This window comes from Juglans microcarpa x Juglans regia, chromosome 1D (genome assembly GCF_004785595.1).
Source record: "Juglans microcarpa x Juglans regia isolate MS1-56 chromosome 1D, Jm3101_v1.0, whole genome shotgun sequence".
NCBI lineage: Eukaryota > Viridiplantae > Streptophyta > Magnoliopsida > Fagales > Juglandaceae > Juglans > Juglans microcarpa x Juglans regia.
In genome coordinates this window covers 43,022,717-43,048,934 of record NC_054594.1, presented here as the reverse complement: position 1 = coordinate 43,048,934, position 26,218 = coordinate 43,022,717, and the positions used below count along the sequence as shown (strand labels likewise).

General features: G+C 33.0%; 2 protein-coding genes across 3 annotated transcripts; one reads left to right on the top strand and one right to left on the bottom strand.

The window, feature by feature from the left end:
* Nucleotides 1–124: 124 nt before the first annotated feature.
* Nucleotides 125–5,931, bottom strand: LOC121258279 (homeobox-leucine zipper protein GLABRA 2). The gene is made up of 11 exons (XM_041159746.1): nt 5,766–5,931; nt 5,359–5,618; nt 4,584–4,701; nt 4,161–4,355; nt 3,671–4,051; nt 3,117–3,221; nt 2,023–2,232; nt 1,753–1,927; nt 1,235–1,506; nt 878–964; nt 125–771 (listed from the first exon to the last, which is right to left on the bottom strand). Exons 1-11 carry the CDS (start codon nt 5,844–5,846, stop codon nt 391–393), a joined length of 2,265 nt encoding a protein of 754 aa, XP_041015680.1. The 5' UTR covers nt 5,847–5,931; the 3' UTR covers nt 125–390.
* A 17,114-nt stretch (nt 5,932–23,045) lies between these two features.
* On the top strand, nt 23,046–25,851 carry LOC121261618 (protein CURVATURE THYLAKOID 1C, chloroplastic). Of its 2 annotated transcripts, none has more exons than XM_041164067.1 (7): nt 23,046–23,191; nt 23,348–23,453; nt 24,208–24,302; nt 24,843–24,929; nt 25,224–25,286; nt 25,376–25,413; nt 25,581–25,851. In XM_041164067.1, exons 2-7 carry the CDS (start codon nt 23,354–23,356, stop codon nt 25,633–25,635), a joined length of 438 nt encoding a protein of 145 aa, XP_041020001.1. In that variant the 5' UTR covers nt 23,046–23,191; nt 23,348–23,353; the 3' UTR covers nt 25,636–25,851. The 2 variants fall into 2 exon arrangements, with proteins under 2 accessions (XP_041020001.1, XP_041020011.1); XM_041164077.1 differs by having other exon boundaries at nt 23,095–23,243.
* Nucleotides 25,852–26,218: the final 367 nt, after the last annotated feature.

Here is a 26,218-nt window from a genome sequence, read left to right as displayed (position 1 = left end):
GTCCTTATCCTAGGCTCACTACATATAAAGTAAATAAATCAATATTTTTTCAATTGCCACTAAATTCCCAATGGACCAATTCCTTGTTGGAACCACCATGGTCAGCAATCTAATAAGGCGGCAGTTTTAAGAACCACATATATGGCATTGACAAATTATAATTCTATACAGATCCAGAAAGATTCTAGTTCACCTCTCTCCCTTACATTTCATTCCTTGGAATCTCAAGAATGCCAAATACAGATATGCTCTCTCCATTCTAACCAAAAAACAAATCAAAGCAAACTCACATAAAAAAACTGATTTGCTAAACTGAATATTGGGAAAGGAACAAAAAAACTATGAATTTTACAATTAATTAGTGTCTATCTAATGAAGGAAGCTATGTGATCAACCATCCTCACACTGCAAGCTTGTCTTAATGCTTCTCAAGGTACACGATATTAGAGAGTTGACAGACTCCACGGACTCCATCGTAGGCTTAGCTGTGGTAGAAGTACTAGTTAGGATCTGGAATGCTATTGTAAGCAAAGATCCTGCTTCGGTGCTCTTCTCCTCCTGCCTAGAAGTAATCACTAGAGGCCTCGATTCCAGGCCGTCGGGAAGAATAGAAAAACCCGAAGACAATATGGCGATATTGCTAGAGTCGCATCCTGTCATCACCGACTGCATGCCGGTAATGTCAACAGGAGCAAAGACCACCATGGACTCATATGCATTGGTGCAGCTATCTTGAATGATCCACATGTTGTTCTCTTTCGATTTCATTGCCTAGAAGTTTGGAAAGCCAATGTTATAATGAGTTTAGGCGTTCAGATTGTGGTGAAGTCAGTTAAATGAAGTTTTGTAATTTTGACTCGAGAGAACTCAAACTCACTTGGATGGTCACTGCATTGCCACGATCTTGCCCTTTAGCCAAGTTTGCGATGGATTGTGCTGGACCTCCATTGGAGATTATGTCCCACTAAGATATAAAACAAATATTGTGAGACAATTATCACTAACAAACAATCTTTTATTATTATTTGCTGATGGGTTTTACTATATAATACTCTTATATGACTCTCATCGCATTATCCATAAGGCATAAACTACTAGATAAACTATTTCTAAAATGATAAAATGAATTATTGATGATGTCACTTCATCACAATATGAAGAGAGTATAGTATATACTAGTTTTCCTTGCTAATTAGCCATGGCATATAGTACAGATTATCCAAAGTAGCCAAACCTCATTTCGGCGAGCTTCATCTCTTAAGAAATCGAACAGGACCTGAGGAGAGACAGGCAACCACACAGACGAAACTGCACACAAGATGACCCCATGAGGTTCTCCAGGATCATTCAAGTTCTTCCTGGAACTCACCCGTATGTCCTCCCCTGTCTTGCTTGAGACCTTGGTCCATGTATGAAAGCTCGATGCTCCAATTGCATGGCAAAAACTCCATGTCATCCTTTGCGCCAACTTCAAAATGCTTTTCCTCCCAGCCAGAGTGGCTACGCCTGTACATACATGCATGATACCAGGTTTACACACACCAATACCTTCTGGTGAATTTTTCAACAATATGTCTAAAATAAAAATTATATTTACATTCTGGTATAAAGAATACACGGCGTATCAATACGGTTAACATGATATAATTCAATTTGCAAGTGAATTTTAAAATTAACATGATCATCTTACAAATTGAATTATGTCATGTCAGCGTTATTTGCAAGTAAAATGGTTGACCCAAAATTTATTACCAGTTGAATCCTTCATGGGAACATTTGTGGCCATGAAGAAAACAAGTCGTTCGCATTGGAGTTGCAGTGTTGCCATCCAATGCCGCGCACCAAAAGCTAGACCGCTGTTAACGATGGTGCGGTACATTGTATGAACTGTGTTTTTCTGGCATTCCACGTGTTCTACCCAAATCACCTGCCAAACAATTCAATTCAAGCCCCTCAAAAAAATTGCTTTGGGGGGGGGGGAGAGATTTTGAGCCAGTATCACGGTATTAAAGAAATGTGTACCTTGCAATGGCCATTCGATTTATCCTCGATGATGCAACCAGAAGGGCGTTTTCTACATTTCACAAGGGATGCATCGATATTATCCTCCACTTTGTCGATGGAAACATCGACAATTGCCCATTGTTCAGCACTCAGTTGCTTGCAATATCTGACGAAGTACACTTCTCTAGTTGGCACCATTGGTGTCAGCATTTGCAATTCTGCGAACATCTGAAAGTGAACCAATTTCTTCTCTCTGTTATAGATCATCTCCACACACAAAAAAACCAAAGAATCCCATCTATATAGCATTTTTCTGTTTTTCCCCTCTTGAAATTAGAGATTTTCCTTTGTTCATTAATCTAGATCCAAACGATGGCAGCCAAAAATATCCACTGCGGGTTTTCTTCTTTTGTTGCGCGAGCGACCTTTGGTTGAATGTTTTTTTTTTTTTTTATTAAATCTTCTTGCCCTTAGAAGCTTAGCTTTGTTAATACGACAGAAAAGTTGATCCAACTTTCACCGACCGTTGGACACCGTGAAAAAAGGAAGACATCCATGCAAATTTGAGAATTATTTTCGAGTAATGTCAGTACAAGTCTTAAATAGGAAAATTATTTTAATTATAAAATAATTATATAAATATAAATATAGAAATTAATGTAATTTGATGTAATACGTCAGATTGTAAAGTTATTTTTATTATAAAATAGATCTAACAAATTTTATAAAATTACATTAATTTGTGAATTTATTTTATATAATATTTTTATATTTGTAGCAATTCTCTTTAAATAGACAAATTCAATATTTATTTTATAAAAAAATATCCTATTAAAAAAGAATAATTTTTTTTTTTTTTTACACTTTTTAAGATAGAATCCACTTTTTTATATTTACAAAATTTATTTATTTAAAACCTGGACAAACCATTACTCAGTAAAATCCCTAATCTCCCCTTACAATTAGGAAATAATTATTACTTTCCGTCGGGTAGCATTTGAAACCATTCAATATGGTCGGCAGCCATTTCCATAGTGGAGGTGCATGAGTACTCAGTCCGTCCTAAGATCTTAAAGTAGAGACTATTTGAAAGGTTTCAACGAAAAACTGACCAGTTGTACGGCACCATTAATTCCATTAGGACCTTCACCATTGGAGATGACATCAACGGTCGCCGCCTTTGAGATCAGACATGGAAACATTTCCTTCCATTGACTCTGCCATATGTATACATATAAGACAGATTAACATCATATTGAGCACTAGTATATAATTTGCAGCACCAACAACAAAAGATAGATTTTACTAAGATTTCGTCGGTCATCAAGTGAGGTCCTCTCCAACTAGACTAGATTGGATGAATCAATGCATTAGGATAAATGTTACCATATTAGATGTTATGTGGGGTCCACATTGTTCTAAAATTTTATAAGATAATATTAAATACTTTTAAGACTCATATAATTTATTTCTCTTTTAAATCAGAGTATCCGGTTCGATTTTACAATAAAAAAGTTATTTTTATTGGGCGAATGGTATAAAATGTAGAGTTTGAATTTAAACTCAAAATCTCTATTATGGTATTTTATAAAATCACATTTTATTCTAAAAGTCTAAATTAATAAAAATAAATAGATTTAATTACTTGATCTATATCTCCACTTACCACATCCATGAAACTTTGAACCAGCCTTGGGAGATCCACAAAAACAACACCAGTCTCTCTAGAGGCCTCGATGGATCTTTTTGGCCGCCCACCATTGCTAGAACTTTTAACGGAGAACTCTTTCACGTATTCATCATAATTGAGAATTTCACGACCAGTCTCAACGCTACGAATCCATAGGGGTTCTCCAGCTGTAGCCATCTTTATGAGCTCCTCCATTGCTTGATTAACTATCTCCGTTATCCTCGACTTCTCCAGCCCAAAAATTCCAGTGAAAAAATCCAAGGAGCTTCTGCTATCTTGGTCTTTGCCAGTTGATGAGCATGAAGGCGAGGTTGCTCCCGGAGGGTATTTTCCTAGAGCTGCTCGGAGTTTTTCTACCTTCAAATTTTCCACGAAATTGTTAGTTCTATGCAACACATTGGCCGAATGAAAATTGAAAAGTGACTTTTTTTTTTTTTTTTCTTGTCAGTGTTTCATTTTTTCAAACCTCGGCCTTGAGTCTGGCATTTTCGATTCTTAGCTGCTGTTCCTCCGTAGTCACTGATGCATCTCGGCTTGTGGTTGCCGTGCCGCAGTTGGGGCAACAAGCTTTGTTTATTTGCTCCCTCATGGCTTTGTTTTCATCTCGAAGTTTATCCATTTCCGATTTCAATAAAGAATTTTCATGGCGCTCTTGAATAGCCTGCACAGTTCATTTGAATTTAATTAATTCTTAGCTCGTAATTAAATCCACTTCAAGAAATGGAGAGGGTGAAAAAATAGTGCAACGTGATAAGTAACATGAGTTCGAATACATACATATATGGCGTCCAAAATATGAAAAAATATTTACGAATAAATTGGATCCTAAAACCAAATAGTTATGAACAATGATTAATGAAAAATAATAAACGACTAGATCATCAAATACCTTGATTTGAGTTCGACGATTTTGAAACCAAAACTTGACTTGCCTAGGAGCAAGGCCTAATTGCTTGCTAAGCTGTTGCCTCTGCTTCTCATCTGGGTGGGGTGACTCTTTGAATAGCCTGCAATTGTGTTCATAAACTTTATATAGGTTGTATGCATGGTATTGGAGGCCAAAGTATCAAATGGGCTTGACAGACATGACATGAAAGCGTTAAAACAAATGAAGATTAGATAACTCGATCGAGTCATCTGTGGGGAATGAAAGAAAATATATGTTTTTTTTTTTTTCCTCAATATATATACTTTCCTGTCGATAACCATTTACACGTATAAAACAAAGAAAAGAAAGTGGAAGTTTTAAGACAGCTTTAACTTTTGAATCTTGATTCTTTTGCAAGCATTTGCAGTAGCTTTTAGTAAATCTTTGCGAGTAATTGTACATCGTACACCATAAAGCAGACATTAAAGCTACTAAGATTGACATGCAAATTAGCCCACTTTAACCAATCTTGCTTACCAAGACTCTGGTTAATGGAGAATTAGCAAAACCATGTTCGTAAAAAAGTTATACCCAGCAAACCAGAACTTCCACCTTAATTCAAAGCCAGAACTGGCCTGTTTTTGTCAATGAGTCATGACTCAAAATTGAGTAACTCCAAGTTAAAATCCATTAGGCGGCCATCTCGGCTTTTGAATCCTTTTTTATCTTCTTCTTACGTACACATACAAATTGAGAACAAAAATTGGCAATGATATCAATGAAGAAAAGACTTTACGCTTCCATTTCTCTGATTTGCTCAGCTGTGTGCCTATGATACTTCTTTCTCTTCTTCTTTTTGTTTTTGTCCCCATCACCGTCATCATCTTGCTCTCCTTCGCCATCTAAATCATCCTCGGATCTTGATCTCAAGGGCCCCGAGTTCTCACTGCTAATCTCTGCCGTGTCTTCTCTCTGGCCGCCGCCTCCGCTTCCCTCATCCCCCTCCTCCACATCCACGCTCGCTGCTGCTGCCCCGGCATCGCGAAAAATCCCAGCCTTTGAGAAACAAACACAAAAGTTGGGAAGTAAATAAAGAGAAATGATCATGTGCTATAATATTAATAAACAAGAATATGTTTCAAAAACACAATGGAAAAGAAGGAAGTTAGCTAGAGAGTTCAGGAAGAATGTTATTAATCTTACAAGGCTAAGAGAAAGGGCTGGAGAGACAAAGAAGTCTTTGGTACGAGAAGTGGGTGGATTGTTCGACATGTCCACGCCCATGACAAGGCTGGACTTGTTTGGATGGCAAATGGGGTTGTTTTATGGAGCAAAAATGGTGGTGAACGAGTGCTAGAGAAAGAGAGAAAGAGAGACGGGTGGGGTCTGCCTGATTTAAGGATATAAAACAAAATGAAGAAACTAATAAAAAGAGTGCATTTTTTTTTTTTCCATCTTATCCTTCATTTGTGCATGCGAGAGACAGAAAGAAATGGAAAGGGCTGGTAGGGGTTGACTGTTAGATATTGTGAGCTGAATGCGAAAGTCTCAACTAACTTTTAAGCAGTTGAATCTATGTTTCAGCAGTATGTTTCAGTTTCCTTCAAGTTAGCAGCTAGTTGGGCTCAGTGGCTGAAGCTTCCAGCTCATGATTTGTTTTTATTTTTATTTTTTATAAAAGTTTTATTCGACAGTGGAGATAGCGCCGTGTTTGGCAACGAACTTCAACCTTTTTAATGCACTGGGATTGAATGATGTCATCGCCAACGTTTGTGATCTGTTTGTTTATTGCGCGGCCGAGCCACGTGAACAGCGGCGCCAGGTCATTGTCCCCAACTCCAAGGATTTAGAAATGAGTGGTTTTACGTGTAATTGCATTTTATTTTTACATAGAATTTTACTTATCAGATTTATTTTATTAATTTTTTTTAAAATTTAAAATTTTATAATTTTTAACGTATCAATAATTGATATATAGATAATTAAATTTTTTATAAATTTTTTTAAATACATTTATTATTTTTCTTTAGGAATATGCAATGTGTATACCTACATTTATTTTTTTTTATTTTTAATTTACTCCACATGTTGTAAATTACTTAATTAATTTGCTTTAATAAATTTAGAATTCTCTAGCTATTTTAATTGAAGGAATTTATGTTTTTATAATTTAGAAATATTCTATTTGAACTCTAGAATCACCACATTTTTATAATTATCAATATCTATATTGCATCATCAAATTCACTTTCTATTAAGAATTAATCGTCAAAATTGTGCTTCATTACATTTTTTTTTAATAATTGAATTTTAACAAAAATATTATTCATAATTTTTTCGTAGTTTTGAGAATGTAATGCGAGAAAATTGATAACTTAGAATACGCAGTACAAATTGCATAATGATTTCACCGCCTTTTAATGTTTATAGAGAAAAAGCTGAAAGATTTTAAATCTTTTTTCAGCTTTTTACACATATTTAACCAAATTTCCGACAGTGTTGGACAGGTTTTAATGTTTGCTTTAAACCAAATAAGTTGCATGATTCTTCAGAATTATTGGGTGTTTCAAGAGATTTTTGTAGGTTTCAATTTCGAAGTGGGTAATTTCATATAAGTGGAAATTGCTTATGCTTTTAACTGAATTTAAGGTTTATTTCCTAACAATATTTCCGTACAAAGCTTACGAGTATTGTAACTTGTTGCCTATAATTCCAAACCATCCTTTTATAAGGTTAACATATATTGCAAAAAGGGTGCTTTTGGCTCATTTTGATAGTAAGATGAGATGAAATAATTTTATATGAAAGTTAAAAATTGAATAAAATATTATTTTTTAATATTATTATTTAAAAATTTTGAATTATTTATTATATTTTATATAAAAATTTAAAAAAATTATAATGATGAAATGAAATGAGATAAAATACTTTTACCATCTAAACCAGCCTTACAAGTTAGGCAATAGCCCATCAGTAAAGCAGACTTTTATGCATTAATTTAACTTATATTCCTCATCCTTACTATAGTCATTTGAACTCATCAAACAGAAGATAGGGCTTGTTTTTTAACTCAAAAAAAAAAAAGAAATTGTCCTGCACCTAATGGTCCTTTAACTTCTATTGCATACCTCCACAGCATGAATAAAAAGTCATGTATTTTTTTGTTACCATTGAATATCAAATTTTATGTTCATCTTCTTTATCTCTAGTCTCTATCTTTTATTATTATTATTATTAAAAATCAAATATCGAAGATGCCTGTCATTCTTCACCGCCAACAATATATTATAATTTTTAAAAAAAATATTAATAAAATAATAATTTCTAATCTTGTTTTACGTATCAATAACTTTCAATTTTTCTCTTCCCAAACTTTTTTTCTATTTCTTATTTGCTAAGTTTCTTTAGGGGAAGTTGGGGATTTTAGGGAGGGAACTATATAATATAATATATATATATATATATATATAGAGAGAGAGAGAGAGAGGAGCTGGCTTGTGAAAGCCGAGCCATTTGACAAGAAGTAGAGCTTACCAATAGTTTGGGGAGTCAAACCCTAAAGCAGCCACGACCAAGCCAAGCTTGGTAATTTGCGACTGTTTCTGACCAAGCCAAGCAGTCACCATGCAGTTCTTCATCATCATGATTATTTTATTTTTCTGTGTCTTTATATCATTTAAAGAGTTGAAAGAAGTGAATGCAATTAATGGATTTGCCTCCAAGCTTTTGGATTTTTTTTTCATTAATTGCCTCCAAGCTTTTGGATTTTTTTTTTTTTAAAAAAAAAATCCAACATGGATATATAGTCAATACTTAATATTATATTCCACATTATCCGCATCAGAAACTTTTTCCCACCTCAAAAATCCCAATATATATTGTTTTTACCTTTTTTGATGGTGTCATATATTTCTGATGTTTCCAAGGACGAATTTTGCTCTCGATCGAAATATAGTTCAAAGGGTAGCCAGCCAGTGGCTAGCCCAAGGCTTTCTACCAAACTGAGTTGGTGCATTTGGTTGGGCATACCGAATGCAAGGCAAAGGCAAAGTACCCAAGGAAAATCAGTAAAATAAAAAATATATTACTTATCATTATTTTAACTATGAGAACTGCTACATACTCAAAGAGATTATATAAAATAAACTCACTAACTGACGTAATTTTATAATAAAAATAACTTTACAATCTGACGTACCACATCAAACCATATCAATTTGTGAGTTTACTTTTGTATAATCTCTTTGTGTGAAAGTATTTTCTTTTAACCATTATCTTTTATTGCCACATCAAGTGATTGGTTAATAAAAAAAATAGTTTAACTACAAATGAATTTCATAAAAATAAATTCATAAACTGATGTAACTTAATATTGTATGACATATTAAAAAATTATTTTTGTTATAAAATAAATCCAATATATCATGAAAGCACGCAAATTTGCAAATTTAATTTTGTAAAATCTCTTTATAGCTGTGCAGTATTTTTAAGTACATTTTCTTTGTTTTTCTGGGCCATTTGAAAGATATTAAATAACATATCATTAATTTAAACTCAGTGAAGGGAGAAAAAAATAATCTTTAATTGCATCATTTTCATTGGTGGGCTAGGAATTCTTAATAAAAATGTGGAAGGTGGATGTAGAAATATGGTTGAAAATGTGGTCGGTCGGTACTCCTTGCCCCTTGGTTAGTCTACTAGCAACCAAGAACTGGGCTGTAGCCAATCACATTATTCAGCTTGATTTGGAGCTCGAAATTTGTAACATTATCCTCGTCTTCCAACAACTGACCTAATGGTTTTTGTGTACAGTAAACTTCCATTTTATTTTTATTTTCCAAACAAATGCTAAAGAGGAAAAAATATCAGTGTCACTATTAATGATAATTAAAGTTTTGGTGCCATATGGGTTATGATTAAGGTTATCTACAATTCAAATCAACCAAGCGTCATATTATCTGTTCTCTTCAATTCCAGGATTTTTGTTTTAGTTTTGGTAGTTAGGAATGGTAGATAATATGAAGCAATCACATGATTCGACAACCCTTGTAAATAGCAGAATTAATTAGTTTGAGGTTCCTTTAGGATCTCTCTCTCTCTCTCTCCACATAATGTTTCTTTCTTCTTACATTCCCTACATCTTTTGATTTCTCTCTTTATCCCTATAATCCATTGAGGAAAGCAAAAGGAGAACCCAGAAATCCACAAGAAAGTGGTATCTTGCTTTCTTTGTTGTCAAATCTTTTTGGGTTTCTTGTGAAATCAGTTTGGGGTGATAAAACATGAAACGAACAAGTTTCAAATATTGCAGGGCAAAATTGGGGTAAATTTGAAAAGAACAAGAAGTATAAGGGTTGAGACAGGCTGTAAAAAGAAAACAAAAGGCTTGCAAACAAGAGAGAGAAGAGGGGTTGGCAAAGAAGAATATTCAACTATCAGCTACTTGCCCAGAAACGTTCATTGAGAAAGTTAAACAAGTGCAGATTAATAATGGTGGAGCCTCCCCCTCCCCCTCTTAAGACCAAAAGTCACTCATCCCAGTAAATAAAATAAAATAAATTGCTCACAAAAAAATAAAAATTATGGGGAAATTATCCTTAGTAAAATTGGTTTTAAAATCCACCTCAGAAGAAACACACCTACTAAGGTAAAGAATGGATTACAAAGACGAGATAAAAGGTTGATACTCACAGGATACTTCAATGGCTCTGACGCCCTTAATGTAGTTAAAATAACTACTCCAAAGTTCTATTTTATTCTCTTCCCCAGTTCATATACATTTCATCTCATAAAAAATCACAGTACATTTTAATCCTTTTTCTTCTACAGTTCACTTGATCTTTTATCTATCTTTATAGCAAAACCTTTTTTCCAAGAAACGATATACATACTACTTTCATTGCTTATATGCAGAATTCAGGAAAATATATCCTTTCAAATTGCCTAAGACAGACATGGCTAAGTTTACATTTCAAAGTTTCACCATTTATTCACAAAGATTCAATTTGATAAGATAGTCCCAGTCACTAGTTTTAAAACCTGAAACAAGCCAGGTAAAACTGATTAAAATCAGTTAGACTTTAATAGTTTAATTACCTCTGTCCCACAAAAACATCTTCCTGCTCCAATTCCTGCTCCAACAGTTCTTAGTTTTCAAGCCATCATACACCAAACTAATGTGCTTAAACACGACGTAATCAAACATCTTCTGATATAGTAATAAGCATAGGCTAAGACTAATAACATGATATTATTTATAAATTCCTAATCACCAAGCTAACGAATAAATTCCAACACGACACGCAATCCACATGGAACTGCCATGCCAAAGAGCCATCTGGCCCATGATGCGTCGAAAGACCATCCACCCTAGGATGCTGTCACCTTGAGGATCAAGTCAAATAAGAGATGCCATGGCAGTATGTTTTAGCGCAATTAACATGAAGCTTGTAAGATCATTCTTATTAAAAGGATACAGACTTGTAATATAAACTGGAAAGACAGTTAGCTGTTGAAGAGTAGATGAGATGGTTGTTTTGGAAATCAGGTGAAAAGCTACTACAAGAAAGTGCCATGCAATACTGAATAGATTATAATGAAACAGAAATTTCATGGAGGAGGTTTTTCTAGGATAACTGATGTGTCTGTACACTTTTATGTCACTCATTCATGAATGCCCATTGCTTACACTGAGGTCAAGCAAATTTCAAAGAGAAGAAAGATTCCCACCTCTCTTTGTCCCTTCTTCGTAATTGAACTAATTAATAAGTTTTTATTCTAGTCTCTCTCCAGTGTATGTTGTGTGCATATGCAGAAGGTTAGTTGCGGCGGAACATTAGAAGACCAAAAAAAAAAAAAATCAGGTTCTCTAAAAAATAAAGATGAAAAACTTGACGTTGATTACATTAGCTATTGAATTGTAGCCAATTATACTTGCTGCAATTCACACCAACAGCATCTAACTTCATAATTAGATCACAATGGAGTTCAATCAGTTATATAAAGTCTTCTATAAATCCTACATGTAGTCTGGGCCACCAGGTGGAGGAATTTTATTCAATATGTGATTCTTCTGCTTGAATACCTTTCTAATGCATCCAGAAATATTCATTTGGAGTTTGGACTATTTGGAAAATTTTAAGATACCAATGAAATTTAATGTCTAAACTGTTACAGTCAAAATGAAGATGTTGATAATGGAGATTTTCAGTTCAGAATCAAACGCAGTCATAATTGATCTTTGTTCAGGCCAAATGTTAGGCCAAAACCAAAAAGTTATCAAACTCAAGCGCAGTCGGAATTGATCACTTTTTCAGGCAAATGTTGTGACATCTCAAATAATAATAATAATAAAAGTCATAAAAAATGAATCTCGATCATCTTTTAAGGTGGTTGGAATATGGTCTAAATATTGGCCATACCCTAACAATTTCACAGTTCAAATATGTGACAAAAAAGGGGTAAAAACTACCATTCTCAACTAACTCTGGTTCCTATGCCCTACTGATGCAGAACATGTCATGCTTTTGGCAATCTCCAAAGTAGTAGCAATGCCAATGGCAAACCTACAAGTATACTGTCTTTTTTTGACCATGGAATGCATGTCTGCGAGCATTCACAGCTACCAAGTATCCAAAAATTCTTATCCCTACAGACACTTGCCCCGTGGGACAATAATTTAAGTGGAAAAGAAACAGAAAGAAATAAGGCCTGCAGAATGAAGAACTCAAATTGGACAGTTATACAAATAAATTAATGCAAGTACTGAGTAGAGAAAACTGCAGATGCATAAAAAACTCTTGTGATTCTTCAAGTGTTTGAAGGCAGCCTATGATAAATCAGAATGCTCAGGGAGCGCAAAATTTAAATGAATAAAAAACAAACAGCATGCAACTAGAACATCCAGAGTCTTGAACTCAACACAGAACTTACTAGAAAGTAGACCGTCCCAAATTCGAAGGAGCACCTTTGATCCACCATATGGACTTCAAAAATCTCAATTTTCTGTGACAAAAAATCATATGAGTTCTAATGACTGGGGATAGTGCAAGCAGAAGATACACTTCAATATGGAAAGACAAGACACAACCATAAACATATCAGCAACAAAGCAGAAAATAACACATTTAATCTTCATGGAATGTTAGCTTCTTGGCCTAAAACAAGACCGATAATACGACTTAGCTGGTTAGCACTACCAAACGTACTTAAGCTAACCTTCATCATCTAATCTCAAACTTATTCATGGTCATGACATATTGTCTGCACCAGTTAAATTGGAGGTCATCAAATTCAGAGAGGTAAATTCAGATTAGTGCCACTTGCTGCACAAATGGGCTCAGTACCTCATCACAACCGTAGAATTATGCAGTGGGAATGGATCATATGATGAGCCCCTAAAAGGTCCAGCCCCCATCATGTATGCAGCATAGAGGCTTAATGTTTGGTCAAAACAATTTTTGATGTGGATAAATACATCAATAATATTATATGTTGCCATGGGATATTGCTTTCTAGAAAACAGCCTAATTCAGGGACTTTAGGGAACAAATATTACGGCTACAATAGTAATATACTAATATTGCATGGATCAAAGACAAGACTCCCTTTCAGAAATTTCATTTTGTATTGAGATGAATGGAGCATATCTGAAAAAGTTACCCAACATTATAAGTGCTACCTATTTCACATCATGAGAATAGTTCATGTTTTCTTTTCTTTTCAAGCTTTCTGAGAGAGAGAGTACTTTGGCATAGGCTCCCTTTATTCTTTATTGACTAAACAATTTAGGGTTTTACATATGACATATAGTCTTTTTAGCCTTTTATTATGTGATATGTAAGGAAGGGGCAGTTGCCTTCACCCAACAAACACTGCACTTTTTCAATGAAATTGGCAACAAAAAGTAAGATCAATGCACCTTCAATGACACATCTACGAGTACTCAAATGCAACGATTCTACAAAGCATTATTACATTCTTAGATTATAAAGCTCTTTATGTAATACTTAAAGACATGAAATAGGGATCTGTTCATTTTTCTGTGTGCATGGTGGATTCTGGTGTAGAGGAGTTTGAACAGATGGTGCATTATTTCCAGCTCCACACTTTGAGTTTGACAGACGGGGCTGTGCCAAAGTTTCCTCGGAACTTGAAGATCATACAAGAGAATTACCTATCTCCTTATGTCTTCGGGATACTATATATGATGAATAAATTAAAATTACATAGTGAGTGAGACACTTGATCTATGATTTCCTAATTGCTAATAAGGAATCATGCACCATCTCCAATTTACAGGTCATCTTTTGTTTCTCTATGATATTGTTCACAAGTGATTTGAGGATCATATATATTTTAGAACCATAGTAAGCAAGCTTATGAGAATGGGAGAAGTCTTGCTTTCAAAAATTGAGTTTTAGTTTAACACTTTCTTCCAGAGAAATACTTATATTTGCAGCTGGTGTCTTTTGTGCTGCCAAAAGTAACCGCTTCTGAAAAAGTTACCTATTAGGAATAGTCCAGGATAACATTAAGAGCTTTCCATGTTCACACTTCACAGGGGAGTATTAACGCAAGCAAATTTTGCAAATGCCATTTTGGCAAACTACAAGTATCAATACAAAAGCAACTCTATAAGAAAGTTGCAACTTCCTGAAGCACGGTAGTTATTTCAAATGCCTTTGAGTATCTACTCCTACACCACACTGAAGAGTGCTTACCGACACGATATTAAATCGCTAAAAAACTAACACACGAAAATGAGATACGGTAGCTACACAAGTCAAATAAGGAGCAATATAGCATTCTCCTATACCAGAAGCAGACACCAACACCAACAGCAGACTGCAGATTTTACTGAAGCATCAATCCTGGGGCTTTCAAAACTTGATAGCATTGCTAAACAGTTATAGGGTGAAAAAGAAAGAAGCCAATGAAATTTCAATAAGCTGACTGCCCTCAAAACAGAAATGTTATGATGAACTTAACGAACTAATAAACAAGTACAGTTCTCTACAATGATCCATTTCCAGAATATATGTTCAAAGGCAATAAGAAAATCTAACAAGATATGGCATACTAAGCTAGAAAAGCAAATAAGTGTCGTATAACACTAGAACTTACCAGGTGGTCAAAATTATCAAAACTACCACAGAATAATTCAATGCAATTCTAGTAGGGGAAAAAATTAATGAACTGAAACAGTAATTTAGATCCTGTACCAAATCCCAATGAAACATTTTTCTTCTCCCTGTGCAAATAAGTTACCTTTCTAAGTCAAGATGAACTCTTTTCCTAAAATTTAAATAGAAGTAAAATATTCTCACCTGCCAAAATGCGAAATGGTTTGTGATCCTCATTGAGAGTATTGCATTGGTCGCTTTACAGAGTTGATTAAGGACATGGGAAGTGTAGGGCTCGGGATTGTGATTTGGGTGTCATTGGTTGCCGATAAAAATGTGGGAAAGGATAAGAGATTAGAATCTTGAACATACGAAACAGCAATTAAGCTTATCTTTGTTTAAACTTTAAAGTCCTCTTTTTTCTTTCCCCCAGATTTCTCCGGAACCAAACAGAGCCATGTTTCGGAAATAGATTTCGATCGGCCGTTAGTTTACACCTTATTGTATATATTCAAAAGTGCAAATATATCTCATAGAGTTTTTGTTATTCATAAATCGATCTGTTAGCACCTAGTACACCACTTATAACTTTAACAGTGGGAGGAGTTAGTGATGATTTTAGATAAAATTTAAAAGTTAAAAAAAATAATAGTGATTTCATTTAGGGATTCCATTGATGTCTCACTCTTTTTTTTTTTTTTTTTACATTATTTTTTAACACTTTTCAATATTTTTTAAAAAAATTAAAAAATTTACTATACTATTAAACAACATCTTCTTAATCACTATGTAAAAAAATTAAAAAAAAAAACTGAGTTGGACATCAACAGGATCTCCAAGTGGGATTCCTAGTATTGTTAAAAAGTTGAATAAAATATTATTCTTATTTTTTAATATTATTATTGTTTTGAAATTTGATAGTGTTAAATTATTTATTGTATTTTGTATGAAAATTTAATAAATTTATAATGATAAAATGAGAAGAGTTGACATAGTTTCTCAACCCAAACCAAAAATATCGATTATTTTTTATTACAATTGATGTGTTGATGTGTTAAAAATAAAAATTCTAAATAGATTTTTTCTTAAATAACTTGTATAAGGGAATAAGTTTGAGTTTTTTTTTTAAGGAGGGGAATAAGTTGATTAAGGCCTGATTTGGATAACAAAGTCTTCCAAAATCATCTCATTTTATCTCATTTCGTATTAATATTTAAACATCACAAATGTAAACACTTTTTAATTTTAAATATTTATTTTCGTTATCTAATCATTATTTAATTTTTAAAACTTTTTCAAACTTTCAAATAAAATAAAATAAAAAAATTTAACATTTTCAAATCTCAAAATAAAAATAATATATTTATTTAACTTTTTTTCTCTCATTTTTCAAAATTCTATAAAACATATCAACTCAAGCATTTCACTACTACTCACAAATCTTTTTACTACAATTTACATATCATCTACTATACAAACTAGGCCTATATCATAAAAATAGAATATGGTATATTTCTAAACATTAAAATCTAAGAATTATTTGTAGAACATAAGCAAACCATCTGCCATGAAGCGAGGTCAAAACAGCATATATAAATATATATATATATATATATATATATATATATATATATATTTCTACTTACATTCATCTTCTTTTTTCATTATTTTCATTTGATTCCAGTTATCTAGTCCTGCTTTTATTAATTTTAGTTACCTGGTTCACTCCAGTTATCTAGTCCCTACTTCAACTCCAAGATCACAACTTCCACCCTTTTTGGTATTAGAGCCAGATATGACTTCTGGTAGGTGATTTATATATGTTCATATTATCTATTGTGTTATCTCTCATTCTTTACTTCATACTTTCTTGATCTTATTCAATTCCTATTTCTGCTGGTGTCATCCCGATTGTAAAGAATCCCAATGATCGTGTCTGCAAGATCCATTTTGCTAGAAATAGTGTTTAGGGCACGGGTGGATAGATGGTTGACCTCAGGATATGTGTTGCAAAATATAACATGTACATGAGTGAAGATAAGAATAGTGAGTATTAAGTTTAGTTTTGGTTGATTTCATGATAAATAAAATGTTTAGATCTAATTCTTCTATTAGTTATAGATCTAGTATACCTCCTGATATCATTAATGAGGAAGACTTTTCTATTAGAAAATTTGATAATGTTAATTTTAATAAATGGAGTATTCCAAAGATTAATGCTAAATCTATTTTCAAAACCAGTTGGGTTCAATCTGCTTTTAAGATTGAGTTCAATGTTAAAACTATTGAGCAAAACCTATGTTATTTCTAAAAATCACGAGAAATGTTGCTTGTTTACATAAAATCGACTCATAAAAAGTTATAAATTTCTACATATTGGTTCTGTTCAAGTTGTTGTTAAACCTCTTATGAGGAAATGCATCAATGCTTCGATACTTCTTTGTTTGCATGATGCTAGATTTAAGAAATTTGAAACCAGCTTACTTGGTATGATCAAATCTTCTCTATTTAGTGGTCCCGTCCACTTTGATTATTTCCCTGATTTAACTATTGTTTTGGATGATCCTAACAATCTTAAAGTTTTTATTTTAAATATTTTGATATTTGGGTATGATATGGAAGAAAGTAACAAACATCTTGCCATAGTTTACCGTATTTATTATCACATATTAAAAACTAATTTAAATCCTAAAACTATTTTAAAAAATTCAGGAAATAAAATTTTGTTAATTCATAATTCAATTCATGATGCTAATATTATGATTCATTAGAATCTTCCTGTTAAATGGACTTCGGAACATGAAGTTTATCCTCTTATGCTAAGGTTATTTCTAATGAAATTAACCTTGATTATATTTAGTAATATTTGAACAGTACTGTTAAAAATAATTTTGATTAAACTCTAGTAAACAACGAAAGAATAAATTATTTTATTGTAACTAGATGTCCTTTTGTTGGATCTGTTGTTGATAACTAGGAAATAAGAAACCAAACTCTCAGAAACTTTCTGGAAGATTCAGGTTGCGTTTGGTTGCAAGACTCAGCTGAGTTCAATCTAATTTTAAGTTGAGTCTAACATCCAAATACTTAACTCTCAAATTACTAAACTCGTCTCAACTGAAAATATTTTTACCCGTGGGATCCACAACCCTTTTCAACTTAATACATATTTTTACATGAGACTCACAACTTTTTTCAATTTTTCATAAAAAGTACTAAACTTATCTTAACATCTAAACACACTTTAAATTCAGTTTATATGAGCTCCACATAACTCTCTCCACTACTTAACTCACTACTATTCATAATCAGCTGAGCTCAACATCCAAATATAACCTATAAAAACTATTAAACCTGATTTAAAACTAAAAGGTGTTTCTACCTCATCTCAGGCCACTTATGCTTATTACACCACCAAGGATACTGACGTATCTGAAGGTAAAACCATAAAGGAAGAAACTGATAGAGAATAAGAAGAAATGAAGAAAAAGATATTTCATCTTTATCTTCAACACCTTCAGATGTGGTTACTCTCATTTATCATAGCCAGCTTATTATGATTAATAGAACTTTTGAAATTGATTTGATTTTTTTATATAATGAATATAGTTTAGCTAAAAATAGTGATAAGAGATAATCTTATCATACCACTTGTTTTGATTTGGAAAAATTATGTATTAAAAGGAAATGGAAAGAAAAAATGAATGCCCTATATAAACATATATTTTTCTTTGATTTCCTTGAAAAGTATTATATTTCTAAGTATAGTTTAAATGTTGTTAAAATTAATATTGTCAAGGAAAAAGGAAAGACATTGGTTAAATCTAACCACCCTCCTTTATAAACAATTATTATTTCTCATAAAGGAGCATAAATAAATGTTTTTCCCTTCAAAGTACCCAATACTGGTCCTAAAGCTACCATTTTTTACTGAAACAAAGAAGATTATTAACAAAACAATTTTGTCAATCAAACTCTTCATGTTATAGGTAAGAAATTGGATCGTATTAAAGAAAATATTAAAAGTCTTGTTTCTACTTCGACTTCCAAAATCAAAAAACTTATGATTATTTTACCAAATAATAGGCAAGGTCCTAAGACCAAACATGCCAACACTCTCGATAAAATTAATTAAATGCTTGTTCATTTAAAGAAATAATAGCCCTCTACTTGTGCTTTAAATAGCAATGACAAGAAAGTTGTTTTTGATTTTTCTACAGATGAATCATCTGATATTGATTCTCCTGCTAACAAAGATCTTGTCTTACTTAAAAAAAAATTTTCAAGATATTGATTTGGAAAAACCGATGATTAAAATATTTTCTTCAAAAAGGCCTAATCTAATAAGTTTAACGAATAATTGGTACCCCAGAGCTACTCCTCTTGATTTACAGTTTGTAGAAAGATTTTTTTTAAACCCAATTTTCCGTTTCTTCTGATAAATTGTATGAATGGAATATTGATGGACTCTCTGAGCAATAACTTCTCAATACCATGAATAAAATGTGCATAGTTGCAAATGCTTATGTTAATAATAATAGTATTAGCTAAATTGAGACCGTTGATTTATTAACTACATGATTTTCTAGTATGCTTCGATATTGGTAGGATAAGCATCTCCCAAGAGAAGCAAAAGAAATCATTCAGAATGCAATTAAACATGATGATAAAGGTTTATCTATTTTTTATACTACCATAGGAAGGGGTATCCTTGATGATGTTAATATTTTGATTTAGAAGTTTCGGGTTCTTGGTGAACCATCGTCTTCTTGAGTTTATGAAGGTATTATTATTTGAGCTCATGATTAGTAATTTGACTAATCAAGGTTAATAAAAGACTTTATTGTTCTTCAATTTTAGTTAAGAAGTTGATTGTTTTACCCAAAAGCTTGCAACAATAATCATTACAATCAAGCTTGGAGAATCATATAGTTCGATTTCTGAGTGATAATCAGAATCACTTGAACTGAACTCGTTGATATCAGATGATTTAAAGGATTTTGATTCTAAAGTTCGAATAAATTCCTCGCAATCATTTTCATCAAGTTTTAATTGATTAAGTTTGTTTTGAAATTTACAGGATTTTCTGGTGCAATCTTTGGAGAAATGACCATAGTTGTCACAGTTATAACATTTTCATTTTGAATTATTTTTGGAAGTATTTTTCTTATAAAAATATTTTTTTTCATAAGAAGAAATAGGTTTCTTATAAAATTCATCAGGCTTAGTATAATTTTTCTTAGCATGAGTTTCGTAATTAATAGATTTATCAAAACGTTTGTGCTTTTGTCTAGAAGGAGCAATAGGAGGAATGCCAATTTGTTCACAGAAATTACCCATTTCATATTTGTCTTTCTTACTATTTTTCATCTGTTAACGAAATATTTTTTTATTATTGTACATGCTAATACCAAGCTTCTTAATTGTACTGATAATATTATCATAAGTGTAATCATCATAATTAAAAAGTTTGGTATTAGTACGTGTAATGATAAAAAAAATATTTTGTCTGAATGAAAAATAGTAAGAAAATCAAATATGAAATGAGTAATTCTATTACCAATTTAACCTTCCTCCTATTAAATATATATATTTAAAAAATCACAGCATATAAATAAAATAAGTTATAAAACAAAGTCCTTTATTTATTAAAGTACTAACTTGAAGAATGAAGTAGGGGCGCTACCCGCATGGTGCGGGTGTTGGGGGTTTTTCGGGAAAAACCCCCATCCGCCCCGCCCCCCGCCATTATGTTAAAAAAAAAAAAATTGGTCTAAAAATATTTTTTTAGACCAAAATTATAATATAATTTAAATAATAAATTAAAATTTATAAATATAAAAAAAATTTAAACTCATTAGAGTTAGATTATGGATTGATCTACTAAGTCCTACATTGCTTAAGGATGACTATTGTATTGCCTTGGCCTCCTATATAATGATTGGCCTAGGAGGCCAAAGCAATCTAATGACTTGAATATAATTTTAAGTCTTTTATAAATTATGTATATCTATATACAATATATTTATTTAATATATATAAATAATTTTTTTTTTAATGTGGGGCGGGGGCGGGTTAGCCCGCCAGCCCATGTGGGGGCAGGGCGGGGCGGGGCCCCGCTGCCCACCCCTAGAATGAAGACGATAGATAATGAAATGGATTATATAATAGTTACTCTTGTCCATATCACTCTATGTAATAGTATCAAATATGAATAGACATTTCCATTTATTTTAAGTTCAATTATAGAAACTCTTCAAAAAAAGAGAGAGAGAAAAAAAATACCATAGACTATGTTAGAGTAATGTTACCCGCTATTTCTTTTATATTCATCTTCCCACCATCTTATTATTATTAAAAAAGTTGAGAGAATGAAAATAAAATAAATAATAAATAAATTCTTTATTTTTAACTATAGAATGAAAACTTTACTTTTTTTTTCTTCAATTCCCCTAGCGGGGTTCCTTTCTATTAAAAAACCTCATTTATAGGTGGAGAAAACCAAGAGTACATCATTCCTATATTCGATATATGCATAAGACAAAAGTCAAGATATACAAAAACCACTAGATCAGCCTAACCAGAAAGTCTAAAATATGGGAAATCTAACTTGTCCATGCAAAACAGCCCCTTCAAAGTTTGTGGTAGCTCAGTAAAGGAGTACCAGCTAGTCGAGCAGCCACTAGATCCCATCCGAGCCATAAAATCTGCAGGTGCATTTCCTTGTCTGAATATATGGCGGATGGTAAATTGTAGGTGCTTAAGTAATTCCAGGATCTCATCCCAATACTCTTCAAGGTACCAAACTTCACAACTTGAAGACTGTATCCAGTTTACCACAACCAACGAATCCAATTCAATTTCAGCCCTTTTGATGCCCAGGCTCTTGAGTATACGAACCCCATGAAGGAGAGCCATATATTTTGCAAAATTACTTGTGCCTTGGCCTAGAAACACCGAAAAAGCCATCACCAAAGAGCCTTAGTCAGACTGAATCACACCACCTGCCCCTATTTGTCCCGGGTTGCCTCGAGAACTCCCATCGACATTTAGCTTAAACCAACCAGACATCGGTCTTAACCACTTCACAATCTGGGTAATTTTGGTTCTTGGTGATTTGAGGGGAATATTCATATTCTCAAGCACCTATTCATCACGTCTAGAAATGATTTTTTTGCTCTTTAACTTGCTTGCAACTCTGGTAATCCAGAACTTCACATTGCGCCAGACATCCTCAGCCGACACTGCTTATTTTCTATTCGAACTTTACATCTCCTTGTCCAGAGCTGCCATGTGATGATGGAAGGGATAATCCCAATAAGTTGGCCCATGGTTGATGACTTTGCTGCCTTCTTGAACCAAGCTTCCATTGTATCCCTCCATTTTCTATTTGTTATATGTTGCATGCCGACAATGGCCGCACATCTCAACCAAATAACCTGCGCTACTTCCCCCAACCCAAGAACATGGTTTTGGTCCTCATAAGCTCCTAGCGCGCAACAATTGCACCTTGAAACCACCAGAACTCCAACTTTACAAACTCTGTCATCCACACTCAGAGTGTTGTTCATAACCTTCCACATGGTTGTCATAATGTTCTTTGGCAAGCTTGAATGCCAAACCCAGCCTACCCATTTATTTTTCGGGGCTTTAACCCGTACACATTTCCAAGCACTTCTCGTGGAGAATTTTCCATCATCCTTTTCAGTCAATACCAAAATATCCTCAGATTCCTTTCTTTTGCTCAGCAAGGTGGCTATTTCCTCAGCTTTAGCTGTCCCCACGAGGCCAATAAGAAGTTTTAAATCACATCCTGCCTCCAAAATGCATTCCTTTACTTGTAGCTTCAGGGAAGCAACAATTGGAAGGATCTCTTCAAGCACGGCATCACCCAACCATTTGTCATGCCAAAAGGACATATCCTCATTCTTTATCTTCCATTTAGAGTGTTCAATAATACCCGGAATACTTTACTTGGAAGTACATTTTCAGCCCAAAACGGCGATTGTTGTAGCCCAATAAAATATAAACAATTAAAATTGAGTATGTTATATATATATTGCGTAAACGCTATACAATAATTTTGAAAAAGAGTAGAGATTATTATTATAAAATTAATTTTTTTCATGTGTATCTTGAATTTATTATTTTTTAAAAAAATTACACAGTCCTTACACACTTTATGATTACAAATATCATTTCTCATTAAAATTTATCTTATTTATTTTTTTTGTCCTTTTCATTTGTGTTCTAGCACTTTTTATTTATAACAGCAAAAAAATAAAAACAACCTTGCGAAGTTATGTCGCTCTTGACAATACAGGTTTTTTTTTTTTAATGTCGTACCCTTTACACTGGACCCGGCCACACTTGATCAAATTTCCCTATTGTGCACCTCCATCCCTAAAAAATAAATAAATAAAAAACAACGTAGTTGTGGTTGTGGTGCAAAGCAAGTACGGCAGACTGCCAGACACCCTTCTCTCTCTTCTCCGTCTTCAACAGGTAAACGCCATTTTCCTTCCTTTGCTCCAGTTTCAGATTTCTGATACTCTCTGTAAGTTGAACAAGAAAACCTATTTCTCAGAATTTGACCTTTTTTCTTATAGGCGTGAAATTCTCTCTCTCTCTTTTTTTTTTTTTTCTCTTTTCTTTTTGCAGATTGACATGGCTTCCATTGTTGCTAACTTGCCTCCACCATTGTTGCTACATGGTAGAAAAACTATTTTCAGAAATCTGCAGAAACTCCCAGTTTCTTCCATTATAGGTGAGCGTTTGGTTTCTGAAGGGACTCCTTTGATCTTTTTTCAGTTACGCTTGTACGGTTATGGTCCGGTTCAGTTTATACTGTACTTGTATAATTATATAATTGTTTCAGATTTAATCATAAAATAGCTTAATGTTCTAGCATTTGCACATTGTGTGTTATGTTTGAGACATAGTGAATCAGTTAGATTCTATTATAAAAATGAGGTTACTTTAATGGTGTAGTGGTGGATGTTAAGTTGGCTATTTTGGGTGAAATACTGAAAATCTTTTGGAGTTAGTTAAAGTTCAGATATTATGTGCAAACTTAGCGATATTGGTAATACGTTTCATTAGATGGATATGTTATTATGTAAATAATTATTATGTGATATTTTAATACAAAATATAGCTGAGAAAAGAATGGCATCGGTTAAATTGCTTAATGAAATCCATACGTGGATTTTAGTGGAAGTAATTCCATGATGTTTGCGAACAAGTTTTTTTTTTATATGTAAGAATGCCGTTTGCGAAAATGTTTTATACATCAATTCCCTTGTAAGTGTTAAACTATAATAAATTTGAATGTTAAAAATTATATGGGCGGAGTCAATATAACAAAGCATTGACCTACACACACGAACCGTATGTTTGGATTCACATACTTAATGTTGCAGGAAAGCACAAAACCTACATTCAGATCAATCTATCGTAACATTTCGTTTATGGTTGCTTCAATTTTTTGACTTTGTGATCCATGGATTCTCACATTGCAGAGACACAGAATCGTGCGACTGTTATTGTGAAGGCAACTGGGGAAAGTTCTGAATCTTCAACCTCCCTTATTATCGTTAAGTCTGTTCAGAATTTTGTAAGCTTCCCTCCCTCTCTAACTCAATAGTGTTATTTTTTTTGGTCAGTCTCTTCTAAAGAAGTAGCAAAAAATTGACTAATTAAAGGAATAGAGAAGAATCGATAGGAAAATGGAAGTTGTAGTATATTTAAAGAATTTGTATATGATTGGAGCCTTCTTTCAACTTTCCTTTTCTTTGTTTGCTTTTGCCTTTTGCATTGTTCTCCATTAATGTTGTGCAAAGTTCATGATTGTGTCTTTAGTTTGTAAAATAGAAACTAGGGCAGTTTTTATAATAACTTTGGTACAAGACAAACTAGTTCTTTTTTTTTTTTTTTTTTTTTTTGGGTTGGGGGGATTAAGTTTTTCATAGACATGGTTATAAACTTGTGATGGATTCAACTAGCAGGATCTAGAACCCCTTTCCTCTGCGGATCTAGCCACTTGTTTGTCCTCTACATTAAGCAGCAGTTTCCTTATTCTTTTGGACAGAGAGGCTATTTTTTATTTTAATACATATGATGCTGTTTTTAAATTCCGCTCTCTTTATTTGACCAGTGGGATAAATCTGAAGATCGGTTTGCATTTTTCGGTTTGGGGTTTGCAGCTATAGTTGCCTTTTGGGCTTCAGCAAACTTGATCACGGTGATTTTCATAACTCTTTGAAAATAATTACATGAGTTGTATATTCTTCTTTTGTTATTTGCATTTGGTGCTTTATTGCCCATCAGTTTACATTCCTTGGAATTGGGTTGAGAAATACAAAGTCAAAAGTTGCCATTTTTCCTGGTGACTTTCTATTTACTGTAATTGTTATATTTATAGTAGATCATGTGACTTAGTTTTGCCACATCGTCCCATGCAAATGTGAACCTATCATTACGGTGTCTTTCTTTCTGTTTAATGGGGAGCTCTGATTTTTTTCTTTATTGTAAGCAGGCCATTGACAAGTTGCCACTCATCCCAAGTTTTCTAGAACTAATTGGGATACTGTTTTCTTCGGTATGCAGTTTATACATGTAATTTTAACTGTTTTGTTTATGTTTAATTGTTGCCATTCAAATACTAACTCGAACTTCCTTCCATTTCAGTGGTTTATATATCGCTACCTCTTATTCAAACCCGATAGGTAAGAAAATTTCTGTGATTTTGGTTTGGTTTGGCTTGGAACTTGTAATATCACTTTCCCTCATGATACATATTTATCTTTAGGCCCTAAATTGAAATCTAATAATGTAAGTCTCTCTATGTAGCTTACACCAATCTTACTTGGATATTGTCCTTTGTTGTGCACAGAGAAGAGCTTTTTCAACTTGTCAACAAGTCAATATCCGATGTCGTGGGTCAGTGAATTCTGCCACTGCATAATGACCAATTTGAATTGGTGTATTTAATGAAAATTTGGCTCTCTTTAGATGGGCAAAAAAGAAGAGGGAGAGGGGGTGGGTATGATGAGACTTCTTGTAACATTTGCCCGTTCCAATTTGTATTTTTCATACTGAAATACTCGAGTTTATGTTGTGCAATTTTACAGTTCTAAGATCATGGAAGGAAAGAAAACTTCAAAGTCGACTTTTTAAGTCAACCCAGGATAAAGAATCATATTACTAAACATTTCATGACATCACTGTAAACAATAAATAAATAAATAAAACACCTCCTACTTTTATCTTTTAGATTACGTTTGATTACGCAATTAAGATGATAGGTGCTTTGTTAAAAGTTGAATAAAATATTATTAAAATATAATTTTTTAATAATATTTTTAGTTTGAAATTTGAAAAAATTGAATTGTTTATTATATTTTGTGTGAAAATTTAAAAAAGTTATAATGATAAGATAAGATGAGAGGTTTTATGTATCTAAATCAAGCCTCATTCTTTTTTAGTCAAACACTAAAATTAAACTATCTTATCTCATATAATCATTACAAT

Bases quoted from the DNA above. Each gene is read 5' to 3' on its own strand.
- LOC121258279 (XM_041159746.1), bottom strand. From the start codon at position 5,846: ATGGGCGTGGACATGTCGAACAATCCACCCACTTCTCGTACCAAAGAC. The intron at 4,702-5,358 runs GTAAAGTCTTTT...ACACAATTGCAG, and splicing joins CAAATCAGAGAAATGGAAGC to GCTATTCAAAGAGTCACCCC. The intron at 4,356-4,583 runs GTATTTGATGAT...TGAACTGTGCAG, and splicing joins ATCGTCGAACTCAAATCAAG to GCTATTCAAGAGCGCCATGA.
- LOC121261618 (XM_041164067.1), top strand. From the start codon at position 23,354: ATGGCTTCCATTGTTGCTAACTTGCCTCCACCATTGTTGCTACATGGT. The intron at 24,930-25,223 runs GTGATTTTCATA...TATTGTAAGCAG, and splicing joins CTTCAGCAAACTTGATCACG to GCCATTGACAAGTTGCCACT. The intron at 25,414-25,580 runs GTAAGAAAATTT...TGTTGTGCACAG, and splicing joins CTCTTATTCAAACCCGATAG to AGAAGAGCTTTTTCAACTTG.